This window comes from Colletotrichum graminicola, assembly GCF_000149035.1.
Source record: "Colletotrichum graminicola M1.001 genomic scaffold supercont1.6, whole genome shotgun sequence".
In the NCBI taxonomy this organism is placed as follows: domain Eukaryota; kingdom Fungi; phylum Ascomycota; class Sordariomycetes; order Glomerellales; family Glomerellaceae; genus Colletotrichum; species Colletotrichum graminicola.
The window spans coordinates 627,958-653,222 of NW_007361010.1; the positions used below are offsets into that span (position 1 = coordinate 627,958).

General features: G+C 57.3%; 6 protein-coding genes across 6 annotated transcripts; 3 read left to right on the plus strand and 3 right to left on the minus strand.

Annotated features, from left to right (window-relative positions):
- Positions 1-539: 539 nt before the first annotated feature.
- Positions 540-2,288, minus strand: GLRG_02221 (uncharacterized protein; the record flags this gene model as incomplete). Its single annotated transcript, XM_008092879.1, has 4 exons — positions 540-672; positions 726-1,387; positions 1,437-2,165; positions 2,238-2,288. The coding sequence occupies 4 exons, from the start codon at positions 2,286-2,288 to the stop codon at positions 540-542; spliced, it is 1,575 nt and encodes a 524-aa protein (XP_008091070.1).
- A 4,450-nt stretch (positions 2,289-6,738) lies between these two features.
- Positions 6,739-8,391, plus strand: GLRG_02222 (DEAD/DEAH box helicase; the record flags this gene model as incomplete). The annotated part of the gene is made up of 1 exon (XM_008092880.1): positions 6,739-8,391. The coding sequence occupies one exon, from the start codon at positions 6,739-6,741 to the stop codon at positions 8,389-8,391; it is 1,653 nt and encodes a 550-aa protein (XP_008091071.1).
- Positions 8,392-9,200: 809 nt separating this feature from the next.
- On the minus strand, positions 9,201-10,545 carry GLRG_02223 (uncharacterized protein; the record flags this gene model as incomplete). Its single annotated transcript, XM_008092881.1, has 4 exons — positions 9,201-9,531; positions 9,584-9,859; positions 9,914-10,415; positions 10,470-10,545. 4 exons carry the CDS (start codon positions 10,543-10,545, stop codon positions 9,201-9,203), a joined length of 1,185 nt encoding a protein of 394 aa, XP_008091072.1.
- Positions 10,546-13,336: 2,791 nt separating this feature from the next.
- GLRG_02224 (DnaJ domain-containing protein) lies at positions 13,337-14,161 on the plus strand (the record flags this gene model as incomplete). The annotated part of the gene is made up of 1 exon (XM_008092882.1): positions 13,337-14,161. One exon carries the CDS (start codon positions 13,337-13,339, stop codon positions 14,159-14,161), a length of 825 nt encoding a protein of 274 aa, XP_008091073.1.
- A 196-nt stretch (positions 14,162-14,357) lies between these two features.
- Positions 14,358-15,572, minus strand: GLRG_02225 (folate-binding protein YgfZ; the record flags this gene model as incomplete). Its single annotated transcript, XM_008092883.1, has 1 exon — positions 14,358-15,572. The coding sequence occupies one exon, from the start codon at positions 15,570-15,572 to the stop codon at positions 14,358-14,360; it is 1,215 nt and encodes a 404-aa protein (XP_008091074.1).
- Positions 15,573-17,000: 1,428 nt separating this feature from the next.
- Positions 17,001-18,960, plus strand: GLRG_02226 (kelch repeat protein; the record flags this gene model as incomplete). The annotated part of the gene is made up of 4 exons (XM_008092884.1): positions 17,001-17,139; positions 17,200-17,998; positions 18,058-18,399; positions 18,453-18,960. The coding sequence occupies 4 exons, from the start codon at positions 17,001-17,003 to the stop codon at positions 18,958-18,960; spliced, it is 1,788 nt and encodes a 595-aa protein (XP_008091075.1).
- Positions 18,961-25,265: the final 6,305 nt, after the last annotated feature.

Here is a 25,265-nt window from a genome sequence, read left to right on the forward strand (position 1 = left end):
TATGTACAATGCCTCTCTCCCTGAAACCCAGTACCCGAAGAAAACCCATGAATATGGCAGGACTTTTTTTTCGTTTTGAAATTGCTGCAAACCTCAACAGGCAATGGCTCGAACCACGAGTTATGCCAGCAATCTGTTCGACTCGTATCCACCGTCACTCGCTTGCCCCATCACAGGTCTGCTGCTGCTGGCTGGCTACCTGTTTCCAGAAAGAGAATCCAATCACCTCCCCCAAAGGGTGACGTTGGCAATACCGCGCCCAGTGTGCCTATCGTCTTAATTCGTAAAACATTGCCTTGCTGCGCTTGGTCGCTTTGCTGCTGGCCTAGGCTAAACATTGCTCTTTCTTCGAGCTGTCGGGCTTTTACGCTTTCACTCTAAAGATGCCATCGCTTTTATGGCGGTTGGTTCCTCGACAAGGAAAGGACGCAATGCGCTTCTTCTCCCTTTGTATGTCCGATCATACACCAAACTGGTGCTGTGCGATACAATTTCATGATCGGATGCCGCGCAATGGCATTGTCGCAATCTGGCTTCCGTTACTTGGTGTCCCAGCCCCAAACCTGGGCCAGATATTTCGCCATGTTGACACGCTTCGACCGCATCTCGACCATCCAAGGATGCTCGAGCATTCTCCAAGGGCTTGCTCTTCGAGTGGGCTCCTTCTCGAGGCTTCAAGTTTGTCAGTAAAAGCCTCCACATACCTTGCAAAGACAACTACTCACCAGCACTCGATAAAATATTTAAAGTTATCACTCCAGAAGATGTTGGCGTCAGGCTCATCCTTGAGCTTCGGTATCGGTTGCCGCACAATGTAGGTGAGGAGATCGATAAGCCCAGCCCGTGGTTGCATTTCAGTGCCATCGGCAGGGAAGGGAAAGCGATGTTGCGCTACCTCCAGCAGAGTGACGCCCGTGGACCAGACGTCGGAAGTGATGGTGTAGGATTGACCGGTAATGCGCTCAGGGGCCATGTAGTAGCTGGTGCCGATAAAGGTGTTTGCTTCTCCCTTGGTGCCAAAGTCTCCGGAAACACCAAAGTCACAAAGTTTCACGTCTCCATTCCTGCAAAGCAGAATGTTGGACGGCTTGATGTCTCGATGAATGATGCGCATGCCGTGCAGGTACGTCAATCCGCGAAGAACGCCCTCAGAGATCTTGCCGAGTACCTTCTCGCCCGTACGGCCGCCAAGCTTCTTGACCTCTTTGTAGATGCTGTCCAGGGAACCCCCCTCGCAAAATTCCATCGCGATGGAGATAGTGCCCGTCGTCGAGTCCTCAAAGGCGCCATAGTAACGGCAGATGTGTTCCGAGGCACACTCCTTGTTGAATCCTAGTTCACGCACAATCTGCTTCTTGACGTCGGGATCGGGGTTTGTGGTGATGACCTGGTTTTGTTAGTCTTGGTTATGAACGGTGTAAGTGAGCGATAAGCACCTTTAGGGCAAAGGTGGTCTTTCCACCCTTCAACTTGGCCTTGGTGACGGCTCCACCGGCACCTTCGCCGAGGCTGCCGAGCTCTTCGATCCGGTTTTCCATGCTCGCAACCCTCCACCCGTCAGAGTCAAGCTCCTCCACATCCAGGGTTCTGCCCCGCTCCAATGACAGCTTATCGAAAGCCTCAAGCCCTTGCATGCTGTTGTCTCGCTCCATGCCAACTCCGCCTTCGCTACGCTCAGAGTAAATAGAGCCGACAGCGGACGATGGATCTGGGGTTCCCTGGGGCCTCGCTGGGAAGCCATATTGGGAAGCAAACGACAACGCCGAATATTGAGAGCCAGCTGATGTGGGGTTGCTAGCTCGCCCGTCCAGAGGACCAAAGCTTCCTGATCTCGAATGAGCCGCGCTGCTTTCGCTGCCACCGCTTGCCGACTGTCCCACGCCTATCTGTCTTGGGGGTTGCTCGTAGGGTGTTGTTTGGCTGCCCATCGGAGTGGCCAGGTGCAGGGTTGGGAGGGGAGGTCGCGAGTTTACGGGCTGGGGCGGCTGTCCGCCGACCGGCTTCGCATTTGGTGAAGGAGGAATCGCAAGACCGAGTCTGGGTGTTCGGGCGGCGCCGCCGGATCTGCCACCAGGAATGGCAGGACGGAGCAGGGGTGCTGGGGAGTTCATCATGGGAACAGAACTCGGCGTAGACATGGCAGTGGAAGGGACGCTCGGCGGCGGCTGTAGGAGAAAGGCGTTAGTGAAGCTCACGATGACGGGTAATGCGAAGATGCATCATACAGGCATGCTTACCTGCTGAGGAGGCTCCATCATCTGAGGCTGGGAAGCGTTATGGTCGGCCATGACAGTAAGTTGGCCGGACCAAAGCGATGCAGTTCAAGCTGGAGAGAGTGGGATGAAGAAGAGGATCCCACAAGGTCGCAAAAGGGCCGAAGCCAAGCTGCCCAACGACGTAGGTCGAGATGCGATGGCTGCTGCACAGAGCACGGGCGGAAAACGGCAAAGAACTAGCGCGATAGGAGATTCGTTCTGTGCGAGGTATGTGCTGACGTAGTGAATTGGAGAAGGACGACGGGATGGGTTTCGAAAGTTCGGCGTTTATGGTTCAGAGTAAAAGTACGTTGGAACGGTTGAGATGGGACGTCGAAGCGTTTCCTTGGACAGATCAAAACGGGCGAAAGCGAGAGATAGAAGAGGAAAAGGTCGTTGAAGTGCAGCTTTCCCCGCAGGAGTCAGGAGGTCGCTATCGGGGTTGGTGGGCGGTTTTGGGTGGGATGTGACGTTCCGAGCGAGCGAGCGAGGTGGTTGTGGCACGCGTTCCCGGTCGAGCAGTTCTTGATCTGTGTCAGGGCCGGGTGTGGATGGGTGGGTGCAAGGGAGGGGGGGGTTCTCTACTGCTTTGCTTGATGTCTCTTCTGTCTCGTAGTGTGTTCGGTACGGTATCGAAGTTGGCCAGGCCAAAGAGGGGACCAGCAACACGAGTTCAGAGTTAGTGGCAACCGGCGAGCCCAAAGGACCAGGTTCCTTTTTGAGAGGGAGGAGGTGCTCAGGTAGGATACGAGTGGGCAAAAAAGGCGGGGAGTCGGCGGGACGGGGGACGAGCTTGGGCGCTAATTCCAAGGCCAAGTTCCAATGGAAAACAGGGGCCTGGTTGATGCACTAAGGCACCTACCCACCTACCGACCTACCTACCTACCTACCTAATTGTACCTCAGACGTGCGTCGGGCCAAGGTACCTCTTCCAGCTGTCGCAGGATGTGGCAGGAGTAGGCGGGGAGGAAGGGTACATCCAGCAGCCAACCTCATTGCCTGGGTATCCCTCATTCGCCCGTACCTTTCGCAACCTCGAAAGAGAAAAAAAAAACACCTTTATCTACTACATACCTAGGTACTATCGCTATGCTTCACTTCACCCTTGACAAACTGGACAAGCAAATAACCGAAAAGTCAATGGAGATCAATCGCCGACGGGACCAAGAAATACGCTCGGTCGTCTCTTTACCTTTCAGAAGCTTGTCCTTTTTGGCAGGAAAACGTGCCACATCACCCAGTCCCTTACGTCGTCTGAGGTTTGTTATGGTTGGCCTTCCGATTTTGGTATTTCCAAGCACACGACCAACCGACCCCTGGCCAGGACTCCGAACTCACTCTAGCCTGGACTGAATCCCAACGAGGATGAGAAGGGAGGGAGGTGAGCGAGAGGGGAGCTGCGAAGGGATATGTCAGAGTCGATCAACATTATCGCCAGATGCCGTTATGTGTACAATGTACAAAATACGCATATGATGGGGTGGGGGTGGATTGGCACAACTTCTTCTTGTGAGGAGAAGACACAATGCCCAGTGATGGAGACGTACGAAAACGAGGCAACGAGGTATATGCTGCCGTTCCGCTTCGGCCGAGTCGGGGGCTGTCATGGATGAGGACGCGTGTTCTCCCCAAGACAAACTGCCTCACCACCACAAGCGGTACACATACTGACACTGACGCCGACGTCGACACTGACACTGACACAGGCAAACCCACCCCATCCCTCAACATTGAAAAAGTCAGTTTCTCAGGCACAACAGTGCGATGAGTGAGCTCCGTTTCGGACGAAGCACACCAACAACTCTGCCAGTCCCTCACCGGCACATACACACACATCATACAATGGTGCCATGCTGGACCAATCACATGCAGCCGGCAGGAGAACGAGACGTGAGAGGGCATCCAGAGACATGGGAGCATGGGGCACGAGCAGGGGTCCCGTTACCGTCAGTGGTGGTGTGTCGTCTGTGTCTTGGGCTGCCATTCGATGCCCTGCCCTGCAAATGCTGCTTGCAAAGCCGCTGGCCTCCTGTCCTGTTAGGGCCAAGCATCAAGCATCGCTCCCTGGTCTCTCAATGCACATACATCCTGGGAGACGTTCCCGATGCAACTTGGCTCCTTCGATCCAAGGGCTTCGGATGGACGAAGACAAGGCTATTGGCATTGGAATGAAAGGAGTGCACGTTTGATAACCGAAAATTCTGTCAGACGTTAAGTACGGCTGGTGCCATTCTCCACCGTATTGGTTGTCGCTACTGCTGATCGTCTTCCTCGCCCGATCCTTGACAATTTACTCGTTCCGGCCGTGAGCCAACAGCTGGCGCCGACAGCGAGCCGGCAATCACATCACACTCGTCACATTTGCTCACACACACATGGCTGCGAGATCACATAATAACTTAATGTGGACTGGTGGCAACCAATGCCTACCTGTCCAGTTCCCACCATGTCCCGAGAGAGGCGTGTCAGAGTCTAGGCTGGACAATAGGGCTTTCCCGGAGGCGGCACCCCCATGAGGACAGGCCGACCAAGCAGAGAGAGAAAGGGAAAACGGGGCGTCCCACGGAGGAGCTCTTTTCGGTAGATGGATGTTGTTGGAGGTGGCTCCGTCCACAATGCATCTACTACTCCGTACAGTAGGTACCGACGATATCGGTATGACAAGCCACTTGGAACAAGCCCCATCAGCTGATTGCGGAGACGCCGGTTGCGAGGATGGTGGTTGCAGTCCCTCCAGCCCTTCTTCTCTTCCGTCGGCCATGCGGCACGAACAGGCTAGCCCCCGAGACGACGGGTGGACGAGGCTAGCGGGCTTCTTGGGGTCCAAACCCGCACGCAGATTGCCTTCTTCTTCTTTTACTCTCTTCCTTTCCCTCTTCAATGTGCTGATGCAAGCTGCTGTAACTCTGTTTTGTCCGAGGGCGACGCATTCATCCTTCACCGCATTGTTCGCACAGCTACATCGGACATGGGCTGGACCCTGATCGGACGAAGGCCCGATTTTTCGTGGCCCCTGGCCCAAAACGCCTACGTGGGGTGCACCGTTATTGTGTCTGTCTTGTCCGGTCGGATAAATGCCAATGGCCGGTTCGCCCTGCTTGGAATGAGACAAGACGAGGAACAGAAACCGAGAGGCAGGGGCGGGCCTTACGGCGTTGCTTCTGCTGAGACTGCTGCAGCCCTTCTTCGTCTTGTCGAGCCCGAGTCGTCGGGTCTCGTCTGCAAAGTCGACTCATGCCAGCATGTCAGACGGAAGATGCAAGGAAACAAAACTGATCCTTTGACCCATCTGTGTTAACCCGGCCAATACCCCGTGCGGGCGTACTGTTAGCTGGACGCCCGTGAGCGTCAACGACCGGCATTCGCAATGCCTCTTCGCTTCGAACCCCCCCTCCATTATCATCACAGGCCAACACAAGGTCACGGAAACACCCAGTTTGCCTTACATTCAAACTGATATACACTACAATGTCGAGCAGCCCCCAAAACCAAGATGCGCTTGCCACGTCTGTGGCTAATGCAATCCAGGCGTACTATGTAAGCGCGCACACGTCAGGGGACAGGCACCCGGAATATGCCAAGGGCATAGGGCGGAATTGCATTCAGGCTGGCCCCATGCTTGGGTGCGGGAAGCAACGCTATGCTGTCATCAACCGTCAGCCCTGGCATTTTTTTTATTCCAAATATTCCTCTACCTGTAATGTTCAGCTCCAAGCAAGCCCGCGCTGTCTTAGCATTTCCCACCGTAACCAGACCGGGTCGAGATGCTTATCTCGGCAAGTTGAACCACAACTACCGCCCCCCCCGCCCCCCTTTGAACTAATACACAGTGGTGCGACATTGGAGCCAAGGCATTGCCATAACAAACAGCCAACGGAAAACATATGGGAGCGAGTTTGGGCCATGTACCACCACCTCGCCCCAGAAAGAACAATGGAACAGAACAGTTTTGCCTTCCAGCAGCAGCTTCAGTCTGACCGGCTCGCTCCCCGTCGACTAATCGCCATATAGGTACTACGAATACAAGTGCTGCCGCTACTACTACCACCACGTCATGTACAGGTACACTACCGGTACCTACACTAATTCCTGACCAGCTTCGTTTCCCCAAGCGCGCGTCTACCTCTTCATTTCATGCGGGATCCTTGGTACTTGAGCACCTCCAATCCAATTGGATTGCTACCTACCCCCCACCCACCCCGCCAGAGACCCCTGCACCACCCCCCTCCCCCCCGCATGCGCGCCCAATCCTGGCCGCCGACAAACATTCTCAATCCACCGGAGCTTTTTCTTTTTTTTTTTCTGCATCCCAAATTTTTTGAAGGACCCCTGACCGAAAATTCTCATACGCTGGTGCAGCTGGTGTCCGCCCGCTCACCATCAAATTTGAACCGAAAAGGCCTGTTACTTTCTGTCTCGGGTGCCTTGTTCGACTGCACTCCCAAGGGACACGCACACCTCGCCTTGTGATTGATCACCCTCGATGCCGTCCTCCGCAGCTCCCAGACGCCCGGGTCCCGCCGCCGCTTCCGACGAGGACCCGGCATCGTCGTCCTCCGCCAACTCTTCCGGCTCCGAGTCCGAATCCGACTATCTCGACAGTCCCGCTTCGCGCAAGCGACGGAGGACCGAGCCCCCTGCCAATCCAGACCTCGAGGGCCTCGATGATGATGACGACGACGACGACGACGACGACGACGATGATGAGGGGGGGCTCAAGGCCGTCGTCTCAACCATCAAGGCCCCGTCAAGAATCAAGCGCGCCGCCGCCGAAAAAAGCACCACAGAATACCCGTCCCGCGGCGTCGCAGAACACATCTCCGCGCCGACAGATCCCAATACCACCTTCTCCGCCATCAACGTACGGCCATGGCTCGTGCAGTCGCTGGCCAACATGGCCATCAAGCGACCAACAGGCATCCAGAAGGGCTGCATACCCGAGATCCTGAAGGGGAGGGATTGCATCGGCGGCAGCCGGACGGGTTCCGGTAAAACGGTCGCCTTCGCCGTGCCTATCCTCCAAAAATGGGCCGAGGACCCGACCGCCATCTTTGCCCTTGTTCTGACGCCCACCCGCGAGCTCGCCCTGCAAATCTTTGAACAGTTCAAGGCCATCTCCTCGCCGCAAAGCCTCAAGGCCATCCTCGTCACTGGTGGCTCCGACATGCGCCCGCAGGCCATCGCCCTTGCGCAGCGCCCCCATGTCGTCATTGCCACGCCCGGTCGTCTCGCCGACCACATCCGCACCTCGGGCGAGGACACCATCTGCGGGCTGCGGCGCGTAAAGTACGTCGTGCTCGACGAGGCCGACCGCCTCCTCGACGCCACGGGGCCCGGCAGCATGATCCCCGACGTCGAAGAGTGCCTCTCCGTGCTGCCGCCCTCGTCGCAGCGGCAGACGCTCCTGTTCACCGCCACAATCACCCCCGAGGTCCGCGCCCTCAAAGACATGCCGCTCAAACCCGGCAAGCAGCCCGTCTTCGTCTGCGAGGTCGACACCCAGTCCCTCGCCATCCCCGCCACCCTCTCGCAGATGCACCTCCAGGTCCCCGTCACTCACCGCGAGCACTATCTCCACACCTTCCTCCTTACCGACGGCAACGTCGAAAAGTCCGTCATCATCTTCTGTAACCGCACCTCGACGGCCGACTACCTCCACCACCTGCTCCGCCTGCTCGACCACCGCGTCACCTCGCTGCACTCGGGCCTGCCGCAGCGCCAGCGAGTGGACAATCTGGGCCGCTTCCGCGCCGCCGCCGCGCGGATCCTCGTCGCCACCGATGTCGCGTCGCGTGGTCTCGACATCCCCGAGGTCGCGCTCGTCATCAACTACGACATCCCGCGCAACCCGGACGACTACATTCACAGGGTCGGTCGCACGGCCCGTGCGGGACGCAAGGGAGAGGCCGTGACGTTTGTGGGCCAGAGGGACGTCGAGCTGGTGCTAGCGATCGAGGCCCGCGTGGGACGGCAGATGGAGGCGTGGCAGGAGGAGGGCGTCAACCTCGAGACACGCGTGCTGCGCGACTCGCTCAAGGTTGTGAGCGAGAAGAAGAGGGAGGCGCTGTTGGAGCTCGAGGAGGGGAGGGAGGTTGGCGGCAAGAGGAAGAGAACTAAGCAGAAGCTCAACACTTGACCGGGGGGTTTGCACAGCGTTGCTACGAATGTGTTGTGGAGGAAACTTGATCCCGGCGCAGTCATGGCTTGATCGGTTTCGATGCGATAGACAAAAAAAGTAATACCCAATAGACAAAATGTCCGAAGTGCGTTGTCGTCACAGAGCATCTCGAAACCACAACAGGGATAAGGCATATATAAACAACCCCCCTGAATCCGACTGCCCTGCGTCTTCGGGACTGGGCTGGAAACAAGCGCTCCCAAAAAGCAACAGCTTGACGACGAGAGGGGGGGGGGGGGGGGTTGCCTGGAGAATGGGGGATCCCTCCTCCCCCCCACCCCGGGTCGAGCCCCGCAGCTTGCCAGACAGAAGAAGATGGATACTCGGATATCGAGAGAGGGCCTTTGCCGTTGGGACATAGAACACGCCATTACGACAGCAGAGACTGGTCGCGATAGGAATCGCCCCTTCATCTCGCGCAGTTTCCTTTCTTTGATCGAGGCGCGGGGTCGCCAAGCCATGGTCGAGGGCACCTTGGCGCGAGGGTTTGTGAGTGCGTCAGGTCTCGACCGCACACTTTCACGGATGCGTGGCCGAACAAAAAAAAAAAAAAAAAGTACGAGAGAGAGATGGAGGGGTTTCGAAGAATCATAAGATGAAGTTTGCCTGGGAGTGTTTGTATGAGTCGTAACTCGTCATCATTATTCGTGAGGTGTTGATACAGTTACAGTAGGTAGGTAATACAGGGTATCTCGGGAAGCCATCCAAAACACGACGCGCCGCGCCGCATCGCTCCAATGCTGTCGGTCTGCTCCAGTCCTTTTCCCTCATCGGGCAGACAAAACCTGCCCCAGTCCCGCGCAGGCCTCTGGGCTCAGCGAAGCTCGGAAATCTGTCGACCTTCTCCAGTGCTCGCGGTCGATGCGCTCCTCCTCCTTGCGGATCTTCAAGTCCAGCAGGCCGTCATCGCCCTTGCACCGACGGACCATCTCGGCCTCGAGCTTCTTAAACGCCTCCCAGTCATCCATCTGCGATGGCCGAGGCACTTGCTGCACCTGCTCGAGACTCTTCTGGCCGTCGACGTGTTCCAGCAGGAGCTCAAGGCGATATTTGTCTGTATTGGCATCCAGCTTGTTGCCGTATTGGCGGATGATGTAACTAGAGCTTTTTCAGTAAGAATCGCATGGAATGGGAACGATTTGTTGCTTACAGTCCGTCATAGCGCACGCCAGCCTTGGGAGCCAGTGTACTCTTGAGGCGGTAGCCCCTGAGGATGCGAATTCGGGTGCCGACCTTGGTGAGGAGAGAGACGTGCATGTCAGAGAGGCTGCCCTCGCGGACGTATCGATAGAGGTCGCCACGAACGTGCTCCTCACAGCCGGTCAAGAGTGGAAGGGCAGTGACTCCATATTTCCCCTTGGTGGGTTTCTCGACAGCAGTGCCGAGAATGCCATCACGGTAGGCGCAGGCCAGATTCAGCCACCAGCTGTTGGGGGTTAATATTGATTTCATAGATAGCAAAACGAATTTGGCGACTCACTGGCCAGGCTCAAACTGCTGGTTTCCTTCAAGCTCCGAGATGGGATCGCGGGAGCTGTCGTGAACGGTCCAGGATTCGAGGGGATCGACGCCGGCAGTGGTGAAGTGAATGTCGCGCATCTCACCGCCGGTGTGCAAGCTGCGCTGGCGCACCTCATCAAGGGCGAAGTATGGCTCGCGGAACCGGGCCCTCCACATCTTTTGGAGGCTCTCGGCTACAGCCATATCGGCACGGAAGCGGAGGGGCAGCGGGGATGGGCGGTTGGCAGGATCAACAATGTCGGCGAGGAGCTTGTCCAGACGAGCGTATTGAATTGTCTCGAAATCGAGGAAGGGAGTGTGCCGAAGCTCCCCCTTCAAAGCACTCTCCAAGAGTTCTTGTATTCTGTCTGCGCAAGGCCCAAGGCTCTTCTCCTGGCGAAGGGAGGTTCGCACCGAGTCGCAAAGCTCGAGGAGTTCCTCCTTGGTCGGTAAGGGCTCGGCCGGGGAGGAGACGAGAGCGGCTGGAAAGATGTCAGACTGTGAAAGGAGTCTGTTGACGTTTGGGTGATGCTGACCTGCACCGGCGTGTCTAATAAAGTACGTCTCTGATGCTCCGTCTACCTGGAACGGCGAGCGGCAGGGCCTGGTCATAACTTCAGTGGGTGACATGGCGGTTCAACGTCCAGGGTTGCCGCGATTCCGCGAGGCCAAAGTTGAATGACGAGTACTGAGGTCGACGGCGTCCGGTTCGCGAGTTGATTTGTACGCGGCCGGTAGCTGGATGGACATGTGAGTATGTGTGCTTGTGTAATATTCACACTCTGAGTGGTTTTTGGTTGTTTGTTTGTTTGTTCTGAGAAACAAGAACCTTGAGATTGGCGAAGAACGAGCATCGGGTTATATGAAAAGTAGGACATCAGGGAAAGGCCTGGAGAAAAGAGTGGCGGTGGAGCTAGCAAGACGTGCACCCCTGAACTTGGATGTTGGCGGCGATGTGAGATGGCCGGAAGGAGAAATGACAAATGTTCCTGGTGGTACTTGCCGTGAAACAAAACGTCCAAGGGAGGATTGTCCATCCGTCGGAACCAGACAGCTGGGTTCACGTTCGGCGCACCATGGCCGGTGCGGTCGTCGCAATTGTCACATCAGGCGATTCCCACGCTACTGAAGGTTTGGTTTGGGTTGACATCCGAATATGACGGACTGTGGCGCTGGCAAGCGAGACCGAGCAGTGTCTACCAGCTCACCGCCATGGGAGGCACAATCAAGCCAGCCGGCTGGGCAAACGAGCTAGGAAAGCTACGGTGGGAGTCCAGAATATCTGGATCTTGTCCTAGGAGGGACCAGAGTGTCGGGTCGCCGATGGAGAAAAGACACCTGATGAGGCGTCCTGATGACAGAGGCTGTTCCAGGCTTGGGACGGTGAAGGGGAAGACCACGCGTGTGGACGGCCTTCTGAGACTAGTAGGATCTTCTACGACCATCTTGGAAGGACACAAGTCCGCCGGCTGCGGTGCCTGTATTGGGGATGGCCTCCTTTGCGATCATACCAACTCCGGCGATGCTGCAAGACGCCTCGTTACACAATAAGAGCCTACGGGCAACCACAAGTCACAGAGCCGGCACGAGGGGGGGCGACGGAGTACACAGTAGGTAGGCTAGGATGGTAAGGGCAACAAGGGCAGAACCTCTCCTCCCTCCCTCCCTCCCCGGACTAAGCTGCCGATGTCTCACTGGCCCATGTGGCATCTGTCCGGAAATGTCGTAGTCCTTGCCGGTCGGCGATTTGGTCGGCAGTGTAACTCTTTCCGGCCTGCATTCGGAGTTCTCCTCCTCCCCGATGTCCTAGCGGCCGCGGAAGTCTTTGACTTCATGGCCCAGTGGTTCAGATGGCCCCAAATGCAAAGACGGACCGCCTCATTTATCAACCATCGTGTCCAGTAAAGTTTTCATCGGGTCATTTTAAGTTCTCCCCGACGCACTTCATTAGTAGCGACTACCATCTGGGCGGGCTTGCATCACCACCTAGTCAAACACTTGCTTGATCTTATGGAGCCAGGCCCGGGCCAAAGGGTTGTGCCTGATCGTATCGACCCAACGGCCGTCATCACACCTAAATCGGGGGAAGCAGATGAGGTGAGTACGCCTGGTTGATCTGCTGCTTGTTTCTGATGCCTTCCCAAGCCGGCGTGTCAGCTTTAATCCTGTCTCACTTCGAGGCGCGTCACGCTGAAAGAGGGGCCCGAAGCCAGCTTTTCGAGCCCTTGGAGCGCGCTATGATAGTTACTCGAAAGCCAACGAGCCAGGCACGTTGAAGTGTGAGGTCACCGTCGTTTCAAGGACAATAACGGCGAGCCAGAAGGGTTCTCGGTGAGAGACGTAAGTGGACACCTGTTGACGTCAGGACGCATGGGATATCAACCGAATATCCTTTCAGATATACCGATGGAGAGGCGCTCAGTCAGTACGTTGGTAGACCTAGCATTCTTGCTTCGATTGAAGCTACAGAGGGCGGCGAGATAGTTGCGAGCGTCAAGGTCGACCGCTGAAAGCGAGATGCTTGGCAAGAACCCGCCGATATCCGGCGAATATAGCCCTTGTGAAAGTATGACCTCGGAGTCTGAACAAGAGGGCTCATACGACTTGGATGGGCTGACGCTCGCTTAGAGTCAAACACGTTTTTATTTTATTTTGTCCATCAGTCGGACGATTCCTTCAAAGTGATTCGAGTTGGATGAGAGGTCGCCGACCGCCACAACGTGAGGGAGGGGAGAAAACGGCACAGTTTCTCCAAACCGAGCTAAGTATGTCGAGCTCGTTGAAGCCAACAAAGGCGGCCGGCGGTTCGGCAACGCCCATGGGGAAAGCCATGCGAACCTGTAATAGGCAGGAAGAGATGAGTGTTCCCAGGGAGAAGAAAAGACAAACTCCAAGATCAGAGATGGAGTTCACCGTTGAGATCGATCCCATGCAGAACGGATGAAGCTGTCGTTCGGTGTCAAGATCTGATCTGAGTCTTTGCCCGGTAAACGGCGATAAGCTGAGTAGGAACAAGGTGCGGGTTGGTTGTACGGAGGTAAGATGCATCGAGCCAAGCAGGCGACGGTGCCAGGGGAAAAGACGGTGCAAGCCAAGGTTGACCTCTTGCACTAGGTACTCCAACAACCTGAAGATGTATCTTGACAAAAGGAGAAATTTACGTCAAGATCTAGAAACAAAGGAGCTCAGCTTGTCGATGCTGTCTGTGGTTGCCGTTTAGATGTTAGGTGGATGAGGTAGAGAGTACGGATACTTGGTACGTAAAAGGCGTTGTCTCCACTTTTTTCCAGTGCCACCTCTCTCTCTGATAGCAGGCTTTCCACGTGCAAATCTTGGACTTGCCAACTGCCATCCTCCCACCAAACACCAGACACCACCATTCTCGAGTTAACGAGCGCCGGAAATGGACACCAACAAAGATCTCCTCGCCAAAGCGCAGGAGTACTCGTCTAACAACGTCGACCTCTACGAGCTGCTGCAGATCAGCACTACGATAACCGAAGAGAAGGAGGTCAGGCGCGCGTGGCGTAAACAGTCGCTCAACTACCACCCGGACAAGCTCAAGGACGCATTCGACCCCGAAAAATGGGAGCTCATCGAAACCGCGCGCGATATCCTCCTCGACGCCGCCGCCCGTGCCGCCTACGACAACGCCCGTAAGGCCGCCCTCCTGCGCAAGGCCGAGCGCGATCGCGTCCAGGGACAGCGCAAGCGCCTGATTGACGAGCTCGAGGCCGCGGAGCAGGAGGGGAAGAGGCAGAAGCTGGCTGATGAGGAGCGCGCGCGAGAACTCGAACGGGAACGGGCGCGGCTTGCCGAGGAGGGACGCCGGCGCATGGCCGAGGAGGCGGAGCGGTTCAAGAAGGAAACCCTTGAGCGTTTAGAGCGGGAGAGGGAACCCGACGAGTACGACGAGAAGCTGGCCGAGCTACAGAGGCGGCTGGACGAGAAGAAGAGACTCAAGGCCGAGAAGAAGGCGAGGAAGAAGGGCGGTGTGGCCGACGGCGCTGATCCCGCCGCGGCGTCAGGCACCTCAAATACCCCTGACCCCGTACCGGCGCCAGCGCCAAAGGCACCTGTCAAATGGGAGGACCTCAAGGCTCGGATGAGTGCAGCACAGAGACTCAAGGAGGTCAAGAAGGCCGCCGAGGCCGGCCTGGCTACGGAGGAAGATGTGAAGCAAAAATACGAGGCACTCAGGGCCCTGAACCCGAATCGTGCAGGCTGAAATAACAAAGGAAGCGGCAGACGCCGGAGCGACGCGAGGCGGACCATCAGTCAAGAATGGGCGGCGATGCGATAAAAATAAAAGCGACGAAAAAGCGACGGCAGGTGTTGACGATGGAGGAGGCAACCGCGGCCTTGTGTTTTATACAATTATACCCCTTTTCTCTTATCTGTACAATCAGATGGGCACTGACTTTCTACTGTGCAGATGCCAACCCATTTCTTAGCCACTCTGGTACGAACGCCTTGATCTTTACTGCGTTGCTCTTATCCTCTCCGCCCCATTGTAACAGGAACTCGTCGGCCGGGTCAAAGGTCGAGGCGGCCGCCTCGCCGGGGAGGACGACATCCGTCATGATCTCGAGGCGACAGAGTCCTAGGCCGACGTTGCCGATGCCCTTGAGCCACTTGCCGGCGCTTCTGCCCCTCTTGCCTGCTCTGCCGATGCCCGTCTCCCGTGGGATCGTCTCTGCGGGCAACCCCTCGGGACCGTGATTTGCGTCCTGCTCCGGCCGGTACTGCAGCGTCTGGGGAGTGGCCCTGTCCACGTCGTAAATCATGCATGGCAGTATCCTCTTGCGCACTACTCCACGATGCTTCGTCCGGATCGTAAGCTCCTGCCCCACGTAGCAGCCCTTGTGATAGTCGATGCCGTTCATGTAGTCCATGTTGGTCTCTTGCGGCAACGCGTGCTCCCTGATGATCTCGTCCTGGCCCTCGGCGACGCCCTGCATGTACCGCCTGATGGTGTAGCTGTCCTCGGTCGTCGCGTCGAGGTCCAGCGGCGGCGGCGTGTCCCTGCCGTGCACCAGGCGGTACCCCAACTCCGGCGTCCGCGGATCTCTGGTGACGGTGCTCAGCAGCGCAGCGTCCGTCGTCATGGGCTTTCCGCCGTCGTCCCAGGCGTGCCACACCGTCGCCTCGTCCGTCGCGAGCAGCCGCACGTTCAGCTTGGCCCGCAGCTTATACCGCTTGATGTGCTTCGCCAGCCTCTCGGCCTCGTTCGCGTCGACCTCGACCAGGAACCTGGTGCCGGCCTGCTCGGACTCGGCGGCGACGTCGCCGCCGAGTCCGGCGAGGTCCGGGTAGATGAAGACATCGTGCAGTACGCGGCCGGTGGCGTTGAGGAAGGCGGCATAGAAGCCCGTCTGCCGCGCGCGGGCCTCCTTGGACGCGATGTCGCGCGTGATGACGCCTTGCAGGAACTTGGCGGCGTCAGGGCCGGCGACGGAGATGAGGCGCCGCGACGGGAGGGCCGCGTAGCCGGCCGAGGGCGGTGCGGGCGGCGGCGGGGTTATGTTGCTCGTGTAGTGCCGGCGCTGGCGCTGTTGGCGACAGGAGCGGCATATGAAGTTCGCAGCGGACAGCTGCTTGCGCGCCGTGAGCGCCGCGTTTCGGGCGATGCCGTTCATCGTCGGTCGTCGGGTCTTGCTTGTAATCAGCTACTGGGAGAGTGTGTTGCTTCGAGATGCAATCGGGCGAGAAAGAAGAACAAGAAAGTAAAGAAAAACAAAGAGGGATTGCCGGTGCAGTCGGCGACCGAGCTGGGTGTGCGGCATTCGAATGCCCGGTCGAGGATTCGCGCGTTGGAAAATTGTTCCCACTGGTTTGTAATGACGTCCCAGCTCCGGGATGCACGGGACACCTCGGGACTCACTGACCGGGGGATTTTGCTAATGTCAGTCGGTCGGGCGGGTAGTTCCGAACCATCCCCGCTAGCGACCAAGTTATAGGCTTTGAGTCTTTTGAGTCCCTCCTATGGCCCGTGTCACGGCCCCTGGAGCTAAAGTGCTGACTGGAACGACGACGCGCTTCACAGTCCATCCTCGAGAGCAAGATACACACGTACGGAATACTGCATTGTGACGTAGGTAATATTACAGTATGCATGTCGTGGGCACCTCCATTCTGCATGAGTAGGACATGTTCATTGGTCAGTCACACAGCAAGGCGAACAAACAACCGCAACGCCTGAGTGGTTGTTTGGCGTTCACCCTCATCTCGAACAGATTCAAGCATGTCCCAATGGAGCAACATCGTGTTCTATCCACCTCACTGGACTATGCTACAGTGATCGTTTGCGTGGTGAATGTGTTTCCTTATGCAAGACTGACATGCAGATACCGTTCCGGTCACCCGAGGCATCTGGTCTCTCTGGGTTCCTATTCGGCGTGGCTGGGAATGCCATCACCCTCCGCCATGTCGTTGCTCTCTGTGCCTCGAGCTCAGCAATCCATCACCATGGGCCCGCTCGCTGGCAAGGCTGAAGGCCTTCGATACGGGCTTGGTGCCACCCAATTTCCCCTTAATCATCATGCACCGCCACTGTCCCTGTCAGCGCTAATGCTCGAAACCTCGTGGTGGTGATTGCCAAGAGAAGCAACAGCCGCCCGTAGCATATATGGGTCCGGGGATCGACACGCCGGTGGACTCAAAACTGAGAGGTCTGACCGACCAGGGGTTTATTCTTGGCTGATTGTTATTCGACGACACGCGAATCCCACAGTAACCATGTGTCTCTGCCAATCCTGCCTAGCCGTGGAACACCCGGGATTAGTTCTTCCCCCCTCGTACTCGTTTTGATCTGTCTAGATCCTGCATCTCAAACTTCCTTCCCTTCGATCCGTGCTGTGGTTGCCGTTTGGTGCGACATCGACGCCATCTCCAACGGCTATTTGGCGGGTTGCAGCGATTATCTCAAAGAGCGCCTTTTGAGTGCGGCGCCTCCAACCGCCCTGCGCATCGTGCTTCCTAGTTCACTGTGGCGCATCGTAGTGGTTCTTCGTCTCAAGACAACCTCATACCTCGTCCGGACGCCCCTCCCGCGCCCGACTACCATAATGGTGTCGAGGGGATGGCTGGTGGCACTCTTTGCCGCGGCTCACCTCTCACCGGTTTGTAGCGCCGACGACGCCGACGACGCCGGCGCATTGGATGTTCCTCCGGTCGCCAACTTCCTGAGACGAGTCTTCGCTCGATGTGAGTCTCGCCTGATTCGCACGACAGCCTAGCGAGGGGGGAGCAACTGACGATATGCAGCTTCCGTCATCGGCAACTGGGCTTATTTTGACGGAGGAGAGGTGTCTCAGCACATTGGCAACGGGCAGAACACCTCGAGGCCGTCCTCGCCGCTGTCAAGCACCCTCTCCATCGACCTCTCCAAGTCCTGGAAGCCCGCCGACGTGGAGATCAAGCAGACCCAAAAGTTCGCCCCGAAGATGAATAGGCAGGCAGTATTCACCGACGCCTCGTCCAACTCGTTCTACATTTGGGGAGGACACACGTCGTACCTCGCCGATCCGCCTTCCCCGCGCCTCTGGAAGTTCAGCGCCGACGGCAGCGGGGGCGGCTCGTGGAGCACCGAGATCAAGCCCGGCCACGATCTCTTCACCCGGCTCACCCGCTCACAGGGCGCCGCCTACGTCAGCACTCCCGACTCAGGTTTCTACTTTGGCGGCTTCTCCAGCGGCTCTGCCGACCCGAACCCCAAGGGCCCCGTGCCTGGATTCTTGGAGTTTAACTACACGGCGACGGACCAGGCGTGGAAAAACCACACAGTGGCCCCTTACTCAACCTCTGGCAATGTGGTCGGGGCCAGCGCGCATTACGTCCCCAGCTTTGGGCCCAACGGCATCGTCATGATGTTTGGCGGGGCTTCCCACGTCATCGGAGCCGGGCAGAGCAACAGTAACGTGGGTTGGCTTGGTTTCGACACAATCTACGTCATGGAACCCTTGTCCAAAAGGTGGTATTCCCAGAAGACCAGCGGGAATGCTCCCGGCGCGCGCATGTGGCACTGCACAGCCGGCGCCGTGAGCCAGAACAACACTTATGAGATGTAGGCGGACGACGACCTCATCGGACGGCCCTGATCGCAGTACACTAACCTTGTTCTAGTTTCGTCTTCGGCGGCAGCAACACAGCGAACAAAGAGACCTACGACGAGGTCTACGTCCTCTCGCTCCCCGGGTTCGTCTGGATCAAGGCGGACTACGCGCCCAGTTCGCCGCGGGATTGCATGTCGTGCGTTGTCGCTGGTCGGCGCCAGATGGTCACCTTTGGAGGCGTTGACCGGATGCGTTGGAACGACAACTCGACAAACTTCTTCCGCGATCCGGACCCGTTTCCCCAGGGAGTGGGCGTCTTCGACCTGACGGATTTGAAGTGGAAGGACGAGTACGACGCCGATGCTTCTAGCTACGACTCGCCGGAGGCCATCAAGGCCTGGTATAACGAAGGGTAAGCTACGCCTCCTCCAGTGCGTTCGCCACTGGGTCGCTAACGAGCTACAGAAACATCGCGAGTGTCCAGTACTCTGATGCGGTCGCACGGCTCATGAGTTCCGGCACCTCCGGTTCCGCCTTCTTCTCCGGCTCGGGTTCCGGCCCGGATTCCGGCTCGGATCCCGGCTCGGATCCCGCACCTGGCGACTCCGGATCCGGCTCGGTAAACGCTGGCGCCATCGCCGGTGGCGTGGTGGGGGGCGTTGCAGGCATAGCCCTGATCAGCCTGGCCGCGTTTTATCTCATGAGACGGCGGAAGCACAAGCGGGCTCCCGCCCAGGAGAGCGGCGGCGCCGTAGAAGACCCGATCTATCCCCAAGAAATGGAGCATTCGTATTCTCCCAACCCGCCCCCGACGTCGTCCGTGGCGCCGTCCGAGCTTCACGGGGAGTACCGCGATCACTCGCCGTACTCTATGGGGGAGGTCCCCAAGATGATGCAACCGCCAGAGATGGACGCGCAGGACCCGCGGTATGGCCACGCCGCAGAACTGGACGCGTCGGAGACGCGGAGGTGATTTTGCCTTTCGGTCCCGAAAGAAACGTGGTAATGAGATGTACATATCAATCTGCCTCAGCATAGCGAGGGGCTGTCGAACGATCCTATACCCCGGATATGTACTCCACGGAGTTTGTTCTGTTTTCACTCAGACTAGATTAGATATACGTACATGACGGGGATGTTCATGTGAAATACTGCTGGTAATCAATGGATAAAGAATACTCAACAATGGAGTGGGGGAACACGCACTTCCAAACAGACCGTATATAGAAGTATGACGAGCCTGTACAGCCAACCCGCAACACACCCATCAGGGTACTACTTAGAGCTGCGGTCTTTCGGCGCTTTGGAGGCGCCTCGCCTTCCAGCAAGCTATCTATCCTCGTTCGCTGACCTCCGCCTACCGGCCGAAGATGCAGCTTTGGTTCTCGAAACCGAGAACAGTATAGCCGCTTGTGCCAGCAACTTTAGACTCTCTCAGCGTCGCCACCTCTGTGGTGGTAATCATTGAACCCGATGGACAAGTCTTGCGAACCCCAAATCAGCCAAACGTGTCAGACGAGGCTGTGAATAAAATCGAGGAGGGAAAAAGTCCGTCTCTTGCGCGGCACATAGGCCAAGCATGCGCACCGGAGACTGCAACCAACATCAACCGGCACCCATAGCACCCTGTCGGTGCTCAAGGCTATTTATCGCAACGTCGGCAGGGAAGGCAAAGTCACCTGCCATGGACCATGTTTTGGGACCATATGACGCCGGTGACAGCATCGTGAACGACCGCGGCTCCAACTACTCACGTCGCTCTGGTGATCCTCCACATGGCTCAGACGCTGAACGCGGGTGGTCATGACTGGACGTGATGACTCTCGCCCATGTCAGAACCATGACAGCATTCCAATCTCGGAAACCAGACGATGGGCTTCATCCATTAGCAAGAAAATAGCTGGCCAGTCGTGCAAAGACCTCGGGAACGAGCTTCCGGTCAATACAACGATACCACTGCCCCCATAAGATGTCGACGCAGAGGTCGCAGAAGACAACACGACCAAATTGCAACAAGCGAAACCCGAAGAAGCCACGGCTCTATCAAAGTGCCTGGTATCGAAGAAGTGAGAGCTAAAGGACGACGCACCTTGAATTGATTGGTCTTGTTGTAACTGAAAATTCTTGTATTGTATTGGCCATTGCGGTTGGGAAATGCCCTTACCTCAGGAAACGAGCCGAGAAGGAAGGTCTTAGTCTCTAGCCCTCGAGGATCCATACCCCCGCCCAGTACAGCTCATGACCACGGCCGCGAGGAATCACAGAAATATAGAGGGAGACAAGAAATACGACGATGTACGTCAGAGCGAACCCGAAAACGACTATTTCGATGGAACCCAGGAAGCCGTTGGTGACCACGGCCCGGCACGCACCGGTGTCCCCACTCATCCGATAAGCTGACGCCGGACCGGACCCGGGACCCCGGGCTTCGCTTCCGCGCTCACATTGGACGGGCGATGGCAGACGACGAGAGAACCATTGTGCACCGATTCCGGCAGCATCGATGACCAACCGGTAACACCGACGGCCGCCTAACACCCAACAATGTGAGCCATCGCTCACGGCTCCCAACCGCACGGCCAAACGACTGCGACAGGGACGGATACGGCGGAAGATGGATGAGCTCAACCATGACGAGCGTCGAGGCGAATACACCGATCCGCAACCCCGATCGCCAAGTGTCAAATCAAGCCGGCCGAGCCGCATCATCGACCTCCCCTTGCCGATCTGCCAAGCCGCCCCTCGCCGCAAATCATGACAGTACCATCCCTTTAGGGGGAGAGGGTGGCAATCCGGGACCTCGCGCACCAGGAAATGCCGTCGTCCGAACGACCTGATCTGTCTTCGTCCCGTTTGGGTGATGAACAATTGGATGATTTCATCATTTTTAAGGGAACGGCACCGGCGGGATCAACACCGTCGAAGAGTGAAAAAAAGGGAAGGGGGGGGGTGGATGAATGCCTAAAATGTGGGGACCCAGAGTCGACGAAATGGTTCAAGCCCCCCCCGGAGTCTGGCATATCTCCGAGGCACCGCAATCATTCCCTTGTGCGGCGCCCGACGGCAGAACGGAACCCGCGCCTACACGTATATCCCCCCGTCGGCTAGCGACTTGTAAGGTTAGAGTAAACAGGCTAGGCAAAGGGCTACTGCTGGTAAAGAAGGAGCCGAGACAAGCGGCGCAAACAGAGAGAAGTCGATGACGGGGGCCGGGCCGACCGCACGTGCGTTGATACGAAGTCCGCTCCGACACCCCAACTCCACTCCCCACAGCGCGCCCGCGGGATTGGAAGCAAGAAGCGACAGCGCTGCGCGCGGGGCGCGCGCGGCCTAGCCTGTGAAGGTCCCCTACCTGCGCTAGCTACTACGGATTTTGAAGCTTGGAGAGTTGGTTTGTGCGGTGCAGCGGAGTGGTAGAAGACCGTCCGTCACGGGACGCAGAATCAACGCTCGTCAAAAAGTCTACGTCACGCGCGGTCCCAGGCTACCCGTCATCCCGTCCCTCCAGACAGAGACAGACACACTGTCGTCGTCTCTGCTCGGATGAACGCGGCGACGACGACGCCGCCCCCCCGGTCCTTCCGCTGGAAGGTTTTCGTAGATATTGCCGCGACGTTCCCTTGAGAGACGCGCAGGCCACATCGGCCAACAGCAGCAACAGCAGCCGATGCCAAGGAACCCCCCCCCCCCCCCATGACAGCCACGGGCCAACTCTTGTTTCCTCCCATGTCGTCCGGTCGCCGTAGGGATGGATGGATGCACATATAGACGGAGAGAGTGAATAGGCCGTCGGGCTGCTTGAGATACCCACGCCTCGGAGTACAAGCGACCGAACGGCTCGGCGCGGAGGTTCCCCCTCCTCCTCCTCTGCTCGGTACCGAGGTGAGACGCGAATAGGGGGGGGCAAGACTCATCAAAGGCCCTGGCGGCGTCTGGGCTGGCGCAGCAGCGTTTGGGAAGCGCGGGCGTTTGTGCTTCAGAGGAAACCCCCGCGTCCTGCGTCGCCGTTTCAACTGTCTCGAGAATCATCAAGGGATGCAGCGGCGACCGTGCCGCATCGCCGGCGAGTGCGCATGAATGCAACCCCCCCCTCCCGGGTTGAAAATATTACCTTGACGGTACTAAATGCCCGGCACAAAGGGCGGCCTGCTTGCTCTGTCGCCCGCCGCAGAAAGACCCGGCTACGGGGCTGCGTTGAGGGAACGAACGGCGGCCGGCGAGCAAGCCGTAAAACCCCTGGACGAATTCCGCCAATAGCCGCCGCAGCGAAACGCGGGATCAACAGGGAAGTGCGTAAAAGTCGAGTACCTGTGGTACGGGCAGTAAAGGCAACTGTGGATCAAGCAAAACCAACCTTAACCACTCTTGCAGACGCGGCCCGCAGGTAGGGGGAGTGGGGGGGGAGGGGGGTGTGGCGTATCTTTTGATTTCCAACCAAAGACGTGCCCGAGACCCGCCGCGGAAAATTGTGGATACCGTGATGAATAATCCTGTGCGGCTCGCCCTCGGCTTACGAAATCAGGCCCATGACCACCCCCCGGCTTGCACAAAATGTTCAGTAAAGACACGCCCCATCCCCACTATACCCCTGGTTCTTTCAATGCGGGTCTGCAGTCTCCGTAAATCCATTTGAGACCCGGGCAACACGATACCTATCGAAGAGAGGGAAGGGACCTGTAGGTTCTGCACTAGACTTGGGGAATCCAAGCTTTGATTCCAATGCCGAGCCCTGGACTACTTTCAAGCGGTGGCGATGACGATGATGGTGATGGTATGGGGCAAGCAAGAAGTCGGTAAACAATAGAGGGATGCATGTTGCTTGCGGCTCCATTGTAAGGTTGATTGCAGACACACTGTAAAAATAAAATCAAAATACAAAATACAAAAACATCTTGCCTATGAGTAAAGAACGACAAGAAGACCAATCACCCCCCCTTCTCGTCGAGGCGGTGTCGTTCCATCAGAATCAGATAACTTGCTCCCTCCCCCCCGTTGCCCATTTCTTTCTTTCTCTGACAACGTTTGACGTCAACGAAACCCCCTGGGGGTCCTCCAATCTCTCAATCCCTTGCCGAATCTGCCTCGAATCCTTCGCGCGAAGTGGTCCAACGAGAGACGGAGAGAGAGGAAGAGGACACGCGTAAAGTGTGAGGTGGACTCAGGGAGCCGAGTTAGAGAACAATGGGTCAGTGCAGGGCAGAGGGGGGGGGGGGGAAGGGGGGGCCAAGCCACATATGGCGCGTCCGCCACCTTGGAAGTCGAGACCTTTCATCCAGAGATCTAGAATCGTGAGTCCGCCCCCCCTTATCAGGAGATCATCGGCGACAGCCCAGCGGGATAGCATAACGCGCGACGATGCCCGTGGAGCAGATGACATGATGGACGCACCTCTGAAGATCATGGGTCCGGCAGCCGCCCCCCCCCCCTCACCATCGATAAGGAAGAGAGGTCCTTTGACCTGGAGGGGCGGGGTTCATGTTATCGGGTACCATACTATTGTGCACTACCTGTAATACGGTATGGTGTAAATCGTATGTAGACATGGCCATCATGACCTCTACACTGCCCATCCCCCGACGCATCACGCACCGCACTCATCTCCCCCCTCCTCCCTCCATGCACCCCCTGGCTGAATTTCCATTGATGCTGCAAATACATAGAGATCGAAGCGTTTTGGGTGGAGGGGCAAGAAATCAAATCGTCCCTTTGCTATATGCGACTGGGATTGCGTTACGATCCACGACGACACTCACTCGTCATCAAGCAAAAATGGGGGCCAGGACCAACTTGGCCCGTGCACTATTGCCATTTGCACAAATCCCATACTACTACAGCCCCTCCTGCCCAGTGCAAATGCAGTGCGCCTCAGATGATCGACGACCGAGGCAGCTAGGGTATACAGATGGGAACCCCCCCCCCCCCCCCAAAGCGTGGCATGAGGGAGACTAGGGAAAAAAAAGAAGAAAAAAAAGGAGGCCGCGGACGTGTCACATGCACGATGGGCGTACTCTCTCACAGGGCCTCGAAGCCAGCCAGCCGTATTCATTGCGTTGGACAGCAAAGAGGTTGGGTCCAATTTCCCATTATGCCTGTCTCGCCAGGGACCCTTTCTTCACCGCCCATCATACTCCACGATAAGCAAGGACGGGAAATCTCTTCTCGGTAAATTTGGTGTGTTTTTTCTTATTCTTCTTCCTCTTCTTCTCGAGATTGGCAGGGCTTTCGAAAAACGTAGGGTTGGCTGGCGAGGCCAGGGGGGTCTGGAGGGGGAGGGCGGTCAGGCAAGGCAAAGAAAATGTATCGCGAGCTCGTTGGTTGCAGTCGGGCGAAACAAATGGTGCTCCTGTCACTGTCACTTGCCGCCGAGGAACTCATACCTAGCCTTCCGGTCAAGTCATGTTTTAAAGGTTGTTGCCGAGACTGGCGAGTGACAAAAGGCGGGGGGGTTTGAGATGGTCTCTTGTCTTGTCCGACGGATTCAGCAGCGATTGCGACGTTGGCGACCTGAATCGCCTGTTGCGATGCCCCTGTATTGACATGACCGGATCAGCTGAAGCGTTCCGACGGCGGCGGCGAACAGCGGCGAACGGCGCTGGATCGACGTACACTAATTGAATGCCTCTCAAACACTTGCCCTTCGCTCTTCGCTCTTGTATCCATCGTCCGCCCCTTCGGCCCATTTGTACTTGTGCCGGCCGTCGCGGAGCGAAATCGGCGCTGGCAGGTCAACTGCTGGTCCGCGGTGCAAACATGTTTTGACTCACACACACCGGTCAACGGGATAACTCCAACCCGCAACCTCTGCCGCGCTTGTCGCTGACGACGAGCCAGAACTCGCCGCGAGATTTGAGCCATGTAGCCGTCAGCATCGTTCCCACGATGCGCTGTCCAGCAGAACGCACAGGCTGGTTGGCAACACGTATAGTATGTATATGACAATTTTGATAACAGGAACAGGGACCCTCCTCTTCAGCCTGCCGCGACGGACGAATGGCCAGGGCTTCGGGACACGCTCGTCTCTTGCGACATAGACGACAAGGGCAAGGACGAGCCAAGCCCCAAACCATCATGCTATTCCCTTTAATCTGCCAATCTCCAGTCCGAAGCGAGATCTTGCTGCCTGCTGCGCCCTTATGTAAGGCGGGGCGGAAGGGAGGGGGGTGTGAATGGGTCGCTTCCGCCTGACAGAGAGGCGGAGTACACGTGGTGCTCGGAGGTCCAAGCGGCCACTGTACGCTAAACCCGCAGCGCCGCAGTAGCCGGTCCCCGAACGAGGGG